The sequence below is a fragment of the Wyeomyia smithii genome, chromosome 1 (genome assembly GCF_029784165.1).
Source record: "Wyeomyia smithii strain HCP4-BCI-WySm-NY-G18 chromosome 1, ASM2978416v1, whole genome shotgun sequence".
NCBI lineage: Eukaryota > Metazoa > Arthropoda > Insecta > Diptera > Culicidae > Wyeomyia > Wyeomyia smithii.
In genome coordinates this window covers 74,488,341-74,502,774 of record NC_073694.1, presented here as the reverse complement: position 1 = coordinate 74,502,774, position 14,434 = coordinate 74,488,341, and the positions used below count along the sequence as shown (strand labels likewise).

At 38.5% G+C, this 14,434-nt stretch overlaps 1 protein-coding gene across 2 annotated transcripts in view; it reads right to left on the bottom strand.

The window, feature by feature from the left end:
* The window catches only part of LOC129722133 (obg-like ATPase 1), a 97,503-nt gene that overhangs the window by 18,498 nt on the left and 64,571 nt on the right, over window positions 1-14,434 (bottom strand). For both annotated transcript variants that reach the window (XM_055675385.1, XM_055675389.1), the window contains exon 4: window positions 3,004-3,131. In XM_055675385.1, the coding sequence (XP_055531360.1) occupies window positions 3,004-3,131 (128 nt within the window). The remainder of the gene's footprint in view (window positions 1-3,003; window positions 3,132-14,434) is intronic.

Sequence of the window (14,434 nt, the reverse complement as noted above, 5' to 3'; positions counted from 1 at the left end):
AAAGCCCTAATCAGTGCGAATGAGAAGGACGACAAATAAGAGAAAAACAATCGCAGCCAACTGTTAGTGTACAGAACAATTGCGAGGCTAGCGCTAGGTTCTTATTGACTCTAACGGTCGTCTTTCTTAGCCGAGATTCTAACATATGACGACTGGCTTGTTACTCCAGCATTTTAGCCCTTGAGTCTTCCAGTGTTTGTGAGATGACAGAAAATGTATAGCGCGTTGAACTAATACAACAGATCCCAAGCATGTAGTAAATGGAAAATAATGTTTAAAATAAACATGATATATTTCCCGGTTTATTATTGAAATTCCCGGGTTTTTCCCGGTTAATTTTCGAATTCCCGGCTTTTTCCCGGTTTGCTGGCCACCCTGTAACATGCTTTGAACAATTGAAAATTTCGCGATTTTAACATTGTTTTAAAAATATTTTAAATTTTGAAGTTTCCAATAATCACCAAAGTGTTCACAACGATAGTCGAAGTTCGAATTCGAAAAACATTGAGGTTTTCTCTGGCAACGAATATAAATCGTTTGCAGACAGCAAGTCCAAAGGAAACAATTAATACATTTCAGGCCTCGGTTTGGTACTAATTGTACTGTAAAAAAAGTAGGAGGTTGTATCCAAGACACGACCGCATAAATGACGTTGAACTACGTACACTATTAACAAATGCATTGAGTGTTTCATTACCCTAGTAACACAACTGGTTTTATCAAAGTTTTATAGCGCTTTTTTGGCTGTATCGAGTGCTATAAAACTTTGATAAAACCAATATTTTTACTTGGGTAATGAGTTATAATGTCTACTAACGAAGGGTTGTGAACCGGATTCAGCAGTTAGCAGAACGTGCCGAGTTAAAAACCATACACAGCACAAACACACAAATCATACCATATCATAGACACACACACATCATACCATATCATACAAACACATACACATCATACCATATCATACAGACACACACACACATTATATCATATCATACACACACACACATCATACCATATCATCATACCATACACACATCATACCATATCATACACACATCACACCATATCATACACACGTCATACCATATCATACACACACAGCAAGCAAGCGACCAATCAGAGGACGTTATTGACGTGGGGCTACGTCTTTGTTTACTATACTGGAATGCATTTTGTAAAATTGGAAATGAAATTGGCAAATGTTGCGTCAGATTTCAAACGTTAATGACAGCATAACCACAAGCTGGATAACAATTACCAATATGTTGTTGGATAGATAAAATGTATAACAATTTTGTAATATGATAGTTATCACTCTAATTTCATTGCTAAGCGGTAAAATTGATAAAAAGTTTCAATGACAAATTTACGCGAATAATGAACCAATTACATGCGAGCAATCCTAGCACAGACGACGTGAATGGACACCATCCGTTCCCTGTGATATTCTCTGTATCAATATCGAAATGAAAATTGGTCGATTTATTTTCGCTTTCTTGAGCATAGACTAATATGATGTCTCGAAGGTAAAAGTTTTCCGGAAAGTTCGAAACAAACCTCATTCTTGAACAATTTCTAAACCTGCTTCCAAAACCTAATAAAAACTGATGTCTTGAAAGAAAACATGCCGGTAAAAGCAACAGTACCAGTGGAGTAAAGAACCGCAGGTCTCTCGTCGTCTATGATTGCAGCGGTACTCTTCCATCCGTACATTTCAGCGGTACACTTCTATTCGTACTGCAGCGGTACTGTTCGTACTGCAGTGGTACTATTCGTATTGCAGTGGTACACTTTTGTTCGTACATTTCTATTCGTGTGCAATCGAGGAAAAACTGAAATGCTGCTGTTGATGGTGATTGAAAGTTTATCTCATAAATATGATTATCATCAATTACTCAACAAGAATTGTAAATTTTTGCAACGGATATTTATTTAATTTTATCTTCGATATCCACTCAATAATCGTGACCGGATAGTATCGAAAGAGTAAATTCCTAAATATACACATTTATAGAAGAGTAAGAGCCTGCGGATTCTTGTGAATTTTTTGTTTATTTACTAAGATTCATTCAGAATCTCTTTTTACATTTCAAATTGTTAGATGATATATTACTATTCAAAGCCTTAACCTAATAAACGTTGTAGGCAAATGAAAAAAATTCTCAAGCAAAAAACAAAAATGGAATTGTTGATTGCTACGATTTTTTGCTGGAACTTGTTAATAATTTTGTTTAAAATATCTTCTTATGTTTGCCAATTAATGAACCTTTTTGAGGGCTTCCATATTATATTGAAAGTAAGGTCCATATTATAGATTTGATTTAATCAGAGTTAAAAAAGACAAAACAATTCATTATGGTAACGTAAATATTATTGAATTTGGTTTTTGAGGATGTAGAGTTAATTCTGAATGTGACGCATTACGATATGCTTGTGCCTTGTCAAATATATGTGGTTTGCACAAAAAAATACTACAGGCATAATATCGTCAGATATAAACGATATTATTTCGAGTGTTGTGCTGAGCAAACACATTGATTCTGTCTGCAGACTCTGTATATTTTGTAACAAAAAATCCCCTGATTAGAGTGTTTAGTCCCACGTCACCATTTTATACAACCCTATGCCTGTATACCTTGTAGTATTTTTATTTCAACAAGGCTTGACAATTTTCAATAGTTCAATAGTTCATAGATTCAAACAACATTTTTCTGCATTTGGGCAGATGCGTGTATAATTTTCGAATCGATTGCTGCAAGAATGAAGAAAATCGGTTGAAAACAAACCGACCTATAAGCATTTGAAAAGGGACAAATTTCGTCCCAGTTTTTCAGTTTGCATCCCTGTGTGGTATGCTAAAGTAAAACGTAGTTCTACGTCAATAAAATTAAAACATAATGATACACTACTACTTGACTGAAAAAGATATGAAGATAATATGTATGAAATATAAAATGAAAATAACAAAACAGCAGATGAGTACTAGAAAATAACAATACTCACGGCACAAATGAAAAATTGCATCGCAGGCATTTATATGTGACAGGAACGCATTGCCCAGGCCCTGTCCTTCGGCTGCTCCCTTTACTAGACCGGCGATGTCCACAACGTTGAGGTAAGCTGGCACTTTACTGTAACAGAAAAGAAGGTAATTTTTGAGCTATGTGGAGAACGAAAACGCGATAGTTTATAGCAACCTCCTATGCAAAGCATTTTGTCATCGAAATACGAAATATGGCGCCGGTTGGCAGATTTTCCATTGCTCGATAAAATAATCACCCTCGGAGAAACAAATCTGACAATTTACCAATCATAATAATTACATTAGCTACCCCCAGAGGCACCATCTCTATGAAAACGACCCGTTTCGTCCCGAGGAACCGGGGCTTTCCATCATAATATCATAGCATAAAATGTTGTTAGAGAGAAATAGGGTACATAGGGGTACAATAGACAGATAGAAGTAAATCATAATTGTTCAATTTTAGTGCTCGATTAATATCTCGGACAAAATGAAACAATAAAAATAATAAACAATAAATCCTCTTGTTGGTGTCTTTGAAATATATTGGAAAACAAATAAGAAACCATGTAAATTCTCTTTTGACACTTACCCCCACGTACCTTGCACCACTGGAAAGCTTGTTCCAAAGTACCGTTTTTGTTTTTTCATTTCAACTATGACGTGCGCAATGTGCCATGAATAGGCGTGGCCAACCTTGAGTTGACTTCTTTCGCGAAGTGACCCATTCTTTGTGTTTTATTCTGGGTGGCCGCGTTGCCGTTCCTCTGTGTGCATGCATATGCATGAATTTATTCTGTAGCCAATCGCGATTTCACCATTCCATTTGTGTTTGCTGGCCTTCAGATTTCGGACTTAATGACGGTAAATTTATCGATAAGAAAGTTGATTTAATTCGAAGTATTTTCAGCTTGTTATTTTGCGCCACGATGATGTGAAAAAACTATTTTTCGTGGAAGCAAGCTGTGGACATTTTTCTCACTGAAGTAAAATGCCGCGAAATAATTATGTACTCGAAAAACATTTTAATTACAACAGACAATACAGCAGACTATCAAGTCCAGGAGTTGTCGCAAATTTCACGCTTCGCAATTATAATAACTACACTGACGATGGAAAGGGTTAAAAATCCAGCCAGTTCCCGGCGTAACCATTGGCTCTTACCCATTCAACGCCCTATGTGCGACTTCTCCACCTTCCTTGGGTAATGTCTCTTGTTACACCATCGGAAACGACCGAACAGTGCGACTGTAATTGAATCAATATTATATAGAATTACTGTTTTCCTTATTTATACGATCCACGATAATGATAATAATAAATTTGCAACTTGGCTGAAGTAACTGCTGTTGCTACTTTCGCTGCCGTCAGTCAAGTAGGGTTCGTCCTTGGGATCGAAACTACCATCGATATCCGTCCTTTAATCTGCTTAATTTGATGCAACGACCCTACATCAAGCGGAATCTTCGCCGATGCAAAGTCATGCTCATTATTATGGAGTAGAATGTTGCCCGCGGATGAAGGTGCGCCGTTGATTATTTTAATCGCGCGATGAAAGACATCTTGAGGTGATTAAAGTATGACAAATAGTCTGGCAGAAGCGGTACAAGTTCTTCGTGGTGGGTTTCTATGGAAAATCTCCAGATCTTTACATTTGCTGCATCATCATTATCATCATCCAGTGGGGTTGTGTACAGTCATTCGTTGCATAATACATGGCTCAGTTTTTTTTCATCGAAAGTGCAATGGTAATCATATTGAGAGTGTACGGCTATGAAAGATCAAGCGCCTCCATCGCTGTCGTATCGAAAATTTGCATCCCACAAAGCGGTGTTAGACTGTAACTGCCTTCAGCCAGAAATCATTCCTTCAATGGGAGTAAATCGATCGACTGCCGATAAAACCGATCGAACTCACCTTTTGTAGCACATCTCCGACCGAAATATATAATGATCATTATTAGCTCTTTTTTCTCCATTTCTCCACCTTTCGAGAAATAAGCATCCAAACACATTCCGGTGAACATCGTCTGTCTGTTAACAACTGTTTCACCGTACTCCTCCTGCTGTATCTCGACGAAAACGATGCTGCTGATGACGACCTTATAATGAAAAAATAATCATACGCTGCGACGGAAGGATGCGCGAGATCACTAGATCGCCAATGACTTAACAGCGGTTGACGAAGCGTTCAGTCAGAAGCTGATCTAGTTATTATGAATAGAGAATCGGAGACAACGATGGTTACGTTCCTTGGAGCACAATGTTGTTCGAATTTCCAACAGCTGCCGGAATCCGTTCAGGTTTTCCAGGCATTTGTTGCGGTAGTGTGTTCACATGCTATCATCACCACACCATCTCTGATCAATAAGTATCCATCGTGTTTGAGACTTCAATTAAATGTTTCGCAATGAAAAAGTATGCATTTTGTGGTTTTTCACTGTTAACTGGTAATCAGTGCAAAGAGAAGGCATATTTCAGAAATGCACGCAAGCAGCATTTTTTTACAAAACAAAACTGGGCGATATATTTTTCAGAGCCTGTTGAATTTTGGACGCTTATAGTTAAATCATACACTATTCCAGCTGGTCTAGAGGTACGATGTGATCATGATCATCTTCCAATCGTTATATCAATTGCTAATGGTTCAACTCCCCCGAACCCAATCAATATTTTCTACGACCTTACACGTAATATTGATTGGAAGCGTTATGAGTCTATTATAGCGGAATCTATCGAGACTGACGAGGAACTTCCTCCGGAGGAAAAATACGCGTTCTTAGCTGGCTTGATAATCGGCGCCGCGACTCAAGCTCAGACGAAACCGATACCCGGGGTAACGATTAGACAGCGCCCTCCCAACAAATGGTGGGACAAAGAGTGCTCTGAGCTGTACGCGCGAAGGTCCGCGGCGTATAAGGACTACCGGGAGTACGGCACTGTCAACCTACTTCGAAAGTACGAGGCACTGGGCAGGCAGATGAAGAGCTTAGTAAAGGCGAAAACACGCGGGTACTGGCGGCGGTTCGTAAACACGTTGTCGAGGGAAACAGCGATGAGCACTCTTTGGGATACCGCCAGGCGCATGCGGAACCGTGACGTTTCGAATGAGAGTGAGGAGTACTCAGATCGCTGGATACTCGATTTTGCCAAAAAGGTCTGTCCGGAATCTGTACCGGAACAGAAAACCTTTCGCGACGCGTTTATAGCAACTACGGAAGAGCCTCCATTTTCGATGTTGGAATTTTCAATGGCTCTCCTGTCGTGCAACAATAAGGCTCCAGGGTTAGATAGAATAAAATTCAACCTGTTGAAGAATCTACCCGACTCTGCAAAAAGACGCTTGTTGAATTTGTTCAACAAGTTTCTCGAGCTGAATATTGTTCCGCACGACTGGAGGGAGGTAAAAGTCATTGCTATTCGGAAACCCGGGAAACCTGCCTCTGATCACAATTCATATAGGCCGATTGCGATGCTCTCTTGCCTCCAGAAATTAATGGAGAAAATGATCCTCTTACGGTTAGACAAATGGGTCGAAACAAACGGTTTACTTTCAGATACTCAATTTGGCTTTCGCCGGGGCGAAGGGACGAACGATTGCCTAGCGTTGCTTTCTACTGAAATTCAACTCACATTTGCTCGAAAAGAGCAAATGGCTTCTGCGTTCTTGGATATTAAGGGGGCTTTTGACTCTGTCTCTGTAGAAGTTTTAAGCGCGAAACTTCATTCGCAGGGACTTTCACCAAACTTGAATGACTTTTTGCTCAATTTGTTGTCAGAAAAGCATATGTATTTCTCACATGGCGATTCGACAACTTCCCGAATTAGTTACATGGGCCTCCCCCAGGGCTCATGTTTAAGTCCTCTCTTATATGATTTTTACGTCAATGACATCGATGAATGTCTTGCAAATTCATGCACGCTAAGGCAACTTGCAGACGATAGCGTTGTATCCATTACTGGTAGCGAGGCTAGCGATCTGCAAGGACCATTGCAAGATACCTTAGACAATTTGTCTGAATGGGCTCTTAAGCTGGGTATCGAATTCTCTCCGGAGAAAACTGAGCTGGTCGTTTTTTCTAGGAAGCATAACCCAGCTCAGCTGCAGCTCCTACTAACGGGTAAAACGATCTCTCAGGTTTTAGTCGCTAAATATCTCGGGGTCTGGTTCGACTCTAAATGCACCTGGGCTTGTCATATTAGGTATCTGACACAAAAATGCCAACAGAGGATTAATTTTCTTCGTACGATTACCGGAACTTGGTGGGGTGCTCACCCAGGAGACATTCTAAGGTTATACCAAACAACGATATTGTCAGTTCTTGAGTACGGCTGTTTCTGCTTTCGCTCCGCCGCGAACACGCACATTATAAAATTAGAGAGAATACAATATCGTTGTTTGCGTATTGCCTTGGGTTGCATGCAGTCGACTCATACGAGGAGTCTTGAAGTGTTAGCGGGTATTCTTCCGTTGAAACATCGTTTTTGGAATCTCTCTTACCGGTTGCTAATTCGATGCACAGTTATGAACCCATTAGTAATTGAAAATTTCGAGAGGTTGGTCGACCTTCAATCTCAGTCCAGATTTATGACTTTATATTTTGACTATATGGCTCAAGATATTAATCCTTCTTCATACGATTCCTCCAATGTCGCACTTTTAGATACTTCTAATAATGCTATATTCTTCGACACCACCATGAAACAAGACATTTCTGGTATCCCGGATCAATTGCGACCCCAAGAGATCCCTAAGATTTTTTCCAATAAATTTAAACATGTTAGTTATGATAAAAGGTTTTACACTGACGGATCTAATCTAGATGAGTCCACTGGCTTCGGTGTTTTCCACGAAAATTTTACCGCCTCCTACAAACTCGATGCTCCTGCTTCCGTGTACGTCGCAGAACTTGCTGCTATTCAGTACTCTCTTGGAATCATCGAAACCCTACCCAAAGACCACTACTTCATCTTCACAGATAGTCTCAGTGCCATTGAGGCTCTGCGATCGATGAAGCCTGTGAAGCACACCCCGTATTTCCTGGGGAAAATACGGCGGTTTTTAAGTGCTTTAACAGATAAAAATTACCGGATTACCTTAGCGTGGATCCCTTCTCATTGCTCGATTCCGGGTAATGGAAGGGCTGACTCTTTAGCTAAGGTGGGTGCTATTGATGGCGATATTTATGAAAGACCAATTGCTTATGATGAATTTTATAGCATTTTGCGTCAGAGAACACTCAACAGTTGGCAATCATCATGGAACTCAGATGAACTGGGACGGTGGCTACATTCCATTCTTTCTAAGGTATCGACGAAAGCATGGTTCAAGGGGTTGGATGTCGGTCGGGACTTCATTCGCGTGATGTCCAGACTTATGACCAATCACTACACGTTAAACACGCATCTCTTTCGTATAGGGCTTGCAGACAGTAATCACTGCGTTTGTGGCGATGGCTACCATGACATCGAGGATGTTGTTTGGTCGTGTACCGAATACTGTGGTGTTAGGTCTGAGCTTATAGATTCCCTTCGGGCCCGAGGAAAACAACCGAACGTACCCGTTAGAGACATTCTGGGAAGCGGTGATCTCCAGTACATGACACAGCTATACTGCTTTCTAAAAAACGCTGACATTAAGATTTAAAATTTTCTTTGTCTATTTGTCAGATTAAGGATACAAATATGCTATGCTGAAAACACGGAAACGAAGAGCCCGCATCTATGCTTACACAAATATTTTGAACCCACAACAAACAAGAATACAATTGCTCTACCAGTTGAAAAACAAAGTTCCAAAATAGTTTTAAGTCAAAATTGTATCTCCCCTCCTCTCACCTTAAATCCCCACTAGCTCGTAGTCGGCCGCGAGAATAAAAAAAGGCCTCCCTCTTTTCCCTGCTAACGTAGAATTAATACGAATTGTACTTGGCTCAGTAAAACAGAAAATGTATCGTGCCGTGTCAAATAAACTAATTTTAATCCAACCGTCATTTCAAATAACGTGCAGTATTCAACCAAACGTTGGCTGCGTCCTGTTGTTCACATCCAAAAGAAACAGATGCTGTCATTTTTTCTAACATTTAGTGCAAAATTTTTAAAAAGCGTGGCCTTTCTCCTGAGCAAAGAAAGCGAATTGTGCACAAATGGGGCACCGTGAGTGGTCTTTCTATAAGAAAATTAGCCAGAGAAGAAGGTATAAGTGTCGAAGCAGTTCAAACCGCATTGCGGAAGTATTGTTAAGAGTGCACATTTACTGATGCCCCAAGACGTGGTAGAAAACCCGGGCCTGTTGATCCCACAATGGACAAAAAGGTTAAGGAATACTAAAAGCGGCATCCTTCAGTACCAGTACGAGATGTGGCGAGAAAGCTTGGAACCTCGACGAGTAACGTTATGCGTGCCAAGGGAAGAATGGGTCTGCAGACCCGTCGGAAGCAGAAGCAGCCAAAACGAAATCCAAAACAAGCTGAATCTGTGAAACCTAGAGCTCGGAAGCTTTATGACAAACTTCTGATCAAAAAAATGGGGTGTGTTATCATGGATGACGAAACCTACATAAAACTGGACTATAAGACTCTGCCAGGACCGCAATTTTATACATCACCGAAGGGAAAGGATGTCCCTGGACCAGTGAAAGCCACTCACACCGAAAAATTCGGCAAGAAGGTAATGGTTTGGCAGGCCATTTGTGAATGTGGGAAAATATCTCGTCCATTCATTACGAATGACACAATGAATGGTAAAATTTACGTGAAAGAGTGTTTGCAGAAAAAGTTGTTACCCATGGTTAAGTAGCATAACAATCCTCCAATCTTTTGGCCCGATCTTGCTTCCTGCCATTTCTCTAAGGATGCACTAGGGTGGCATAAAACAAATAATGTCACAGGTGTCCCAAAGGAGATGAATCCTCCAAACTGCCCTGAAATTCGCCCTATTGGAACTTTTTGGGCTTTGACCAAGGCAAAGCTGAGGAAATATGTCAAACCAGCGGACAATGTTGAAAAATTTAAAAAAGATTGGCTTAAAGTGGTTAAAATGGTCGGAGAACACACTGTGCAAAAGCTTATGAGTAGTGTTAAGAGAAAAGTTAGAGAACTCGCGTATCCTACGAAAAATAATCCCAACTTGAATTGAAACTGGAAAGAAAACACTTATTATCTATATTTCAGAATAAAATGACCCGAAAAATCCTGTATTTTTTGTTTTATTCAAGAAAGAAGATGTATTTATAATTTTCGGAACAGTCTATATGTACTAAGAAAATCCTGAATTCTACATTTCTACAGTGTGCAAACAGTAGTACAATAGGAAAAAACAACTTTCTTCTTTTCAATGACCTACCAATTGAATCTACCAAATAGCAGTATTAACTGCGTTTAGGCCATAAATACGTCCATGAAAACCCTTTACTTTCTAAAGTATCACATGCTCATAGCTCCAAAATAAATGGTACTAAGCATATTTTTGTTTAAAAATAGTGTCAAAGCTATGATTTTATTAATCTTTTATGAGTGTTTTTTGTTCAATCATTTAATTGAGATTTGCATGTAAATTCAAATGAAACACACACACAACAGTTCTGGATTAAATATGAAGTTTGAAATTTTTATGTCTTGGCGAAGAAGAGCTTGAAATATGTCATATGACAATCAGTGCACTAAATGTGCGAGGTAACTAAGTATTTAAAAAAATAAAAAAACAATAAAATAACAAAAAAATCCAGGACGGGCAGGTACCGGCATTTTTGGTGTTTTTTCATTCAGGTACAAGTAGTTGCAAAAAAATTCCGGGTTCGGCTCGGTTACGGGTATTTTAAACAAACCAGACTTCGGGTACGGGTCGGGTACTGGTTTGAAAATTCTCGATGAGTCGTGTACGGGTAACAAATTTCCCATACCCGACCATCTCTAGAATATAGTTCCTACAAAAACCAAAAAATACTCAGCATGAATTGAACATTATTTGGCGCCATAGAATTCGTGCACTTAATAGGTTGGCAGATTTTATTGGCCCCAAAGAAAGTTTTTTTTGTCTCATCGTGACCTTTCGAAGCATATATCACACATCGGCATACACCAGGAAACCGAATTCGCCCAGTGTTACTGCCGCGAAAAAATTAAATTCCATAACCCGCGCGAGCAGCGCCAATAAACTCAAAACGTAAATAAACAGAAGATCAAATTTCAATCGAATGCTCCCGCAGGTAGCATGTAGTAGCCATGCACTCACAGGTAGAACGATTGGCAACAAAATAGTAATTACGTAGGGTCAGCGTTTTGAGGCAGGTGGCTCGCGCTGCCGTACTTTAAAGACTGTATTATACATTGATTTGTAAATATTGAATTGTAAGCGTAAAATTAGTATATAAGGAAATTTTGATTGAATAAAATCGAAGTTTATGGTTAGTCTGAATTTGGTCGTTTCATTGGACGGACCGAACCTTCCTATATTACTAAGTGATTACTCTTTGATTTCTCTTCAAGAAGCATAGACCTCCACATTAGCGAGGACACTAGCTAGAAGACTTAATCAGGCCAGAGTGATCCTTACTGGTATACAGGAAATCCTTTAGAACGTAACCTATTTCCCCCTTCCAGACGCATAGGCCTTCGCTGTAGTAAGGCAACTAGCAGGAAACGGGAAAGGCGTAACGCGAATAACACCCAGTCTCCTTGATAGAGTAATAGTCGGCGAATGATTGTTATAGGGTGTTTTATTATGTCTAAGGCGGCATCAATAAATTACGTAACGCTCATAGGGGGAAGGGGAGGTAACCTAGAACGTTACGATTTGTTATATAGGGGAAGGAGGGCGGTAAGATCAGCGTTACGTATCAAAAAATCTCTGGAGAGACTCTCCAAAAACGAGCATTTTAACCCTCTCCCGCTCACGAGGTTTTTCATGATTTAAAAATACTTAACGGGTTAATTTGGGCAAAATACTTCGTAGACTCATTTAAATTACTGGGAAATGTTATATTTTGAAGTAAAAAGTTAAATTTGAAATGGTGCCCCAGAGCACCTATGAGCATAGAAGGGACTTATTTTTAATACACGAGAAAATTTTTTTTTTGGTAAAATTTAACTATTGAAAGCAGTTATTTAAAAATTAACAAAAATAAAAGAGAAACAATGTAGTTTTCGAAAAAAAAAGAATACGTTTACGACCATTTGATTGATTTTTTATGATGGAAAATGAAGAAAAAAAAACTCGCTTTCATTATGCAAAGACGAACATTACACTTCGAACACCAAAAGAGTGTAAAGTGATCACGATGATTGCGTTAGAAACATCTCTGCGCATCTCTAAATGCTGGCCAATATGATATTCCATCGTAACGGATATTTTAAGCCAGCATACGTTGGAAATTATTTGTCTTCTGTATGCCCAGTGGTGCTCTGAGGCACCATATTCAAATTTATGGGACAAGCGAATTAGAATGAAAAATGCTAATTTGGTGTATTGTTACACTTAATAGACAATAGATCTACGTAAAATTTATTTTTATTATGAAATCGATTGATTATTGTTACATAAAAACGGTTGTCAAAAACACACATTATTTTTTTATCGAAAAATCCAGACTTTTTTCTACAGTTTTCTTGATAACAATCCAAACATTGAATTAAGCTGTCATTCGATATGCCAAGTTGAAAGTGTATTAAAAATGCAACATTTTGTAGAAAAAAGAAGTCAAAACTATTTTCTGCCAAAATATGGTCAATACAATTCATGGTGCTCTAGAGTCACCATGAGCGGGAAAGGGTTAATTAAAAAATTTCTTCTTCGGCGTTACGTAATTTTTATGGAGAGGGAGGTTGGTGGTAGCGTTACGTTTTGTCACATATGGGGGAGGGCCTAAAAAAATATTTTTTTCCGTTACGTAATTTATGAATGTCGCCTAAGCACGATTTTGGCATGCCCCTGCTTAGTCTGTATGACGTTCAGGCAGCTGATCTCCTTTGTTTGTTATTGTTTACAATTCAACTTAGAATTCTGTGTATTGTGAGCGCCGGTTCTCATCACTTTCGTGACAATGCGAAGCATTTCCCCGGAAAACCGTAAAGTAATCGTGCACAAATGGTGTACTATCTCTGACGTTTCGCTGAGTCAATTGGCGAAAATGAAAGGTGTAAGCATTGGATCGGTTTGAAACGCGCTTCGGAAGTATGGTGAAGATTGCAGCTTTCAGAACAAGCCGAAAAGTGGGCGGGACTTTGAACCGGAAAATCTTGCGTGCTTATACCAGTAAAAGTGCCTTAGTGCGGGATGTGGTCAGAGAGTAGTGTCACTATTTTCTGCAACCCGTCCATTGACAACATATTGAGGTAAATTTTTTCGAAGATATTTACTACATTGTATACCTGCGCCGTTTTCAGAAATAAGCCTTTGTTTGAATGCCTATGGAAAAATCAAGTCTAGTTGAAAACCTATAGAAAATTCCATTACCTTCAGAAATTTTCGTTTCAGATTTCAGCGTTTTCAGAACAATTTCGCTTGAAAAATTTGAAAAATCGTAACAAATTTGAAAAAATAACAATTCTGAATGAATCACGATTGAAATGTATTTTTGGTTGAGAAATAGTGTGAATGTTGAGTTTTCAAAGAAGTGATTTATTCAAGCAAGTAAGCAAATATCTTAAAATAACAATATAGTTCACTCTCGAATTTCCCATATATTTCCGTGAAGACAGACAGGGAACACCCCCTCTTGTGGTGAAAAAGGTAACTAAACTCATTGCACAGTGGTTTGCGGTTTAAGGCCATAGTTTTTGTAAAAAGTTGTTTCTTATACATACTCCTCTATTTATGTGAAAATGAAAATTAGGGTGGTTCTAAAATCAACGAAATAAAAACAAACTAATTTGTTTTTATTTGCATAATTAATTGTAAACATTCTCTGGCAAACTTGTAGATCAACTAATTCTAAGTAACTTTGTGAAAAACTTTTTTGTAGACATTAAATTTGGTTTCCAAAAACAGTCTTTTCGCTCTATTTTTCAATTCAAATTTCAAAACAAAGTTTTCTTCAGTAACTTTAATCAAAAATACGCCAATTTTGACGAAAAAACATTGTCGATATATTGTACAGATGAAGAGTTTTCACTATTTCTATTTTAAAAATAGGCCCTTTTAAAATATTGACGTCTCCGTTTAGGGCAAACATAAATAATATTTTTTGGTATCATTTGAAAGAACAAATATTGTATAAATACTGTGAAGAAATACCGAAAGTTGCCTAAAATTAGTGGATCTACAACTGTGCCGATGAATGTATACATTTATTTCTGCAAATAAAAAAGTTAGTTTTTTTAATTATTCGATTTCAGGACCACCCTAATTTTCATTTGCACATAAAAAATAGACTAAATATAAGAAACAAGTTCTTAGAAAAAAAATTTACTCTAAA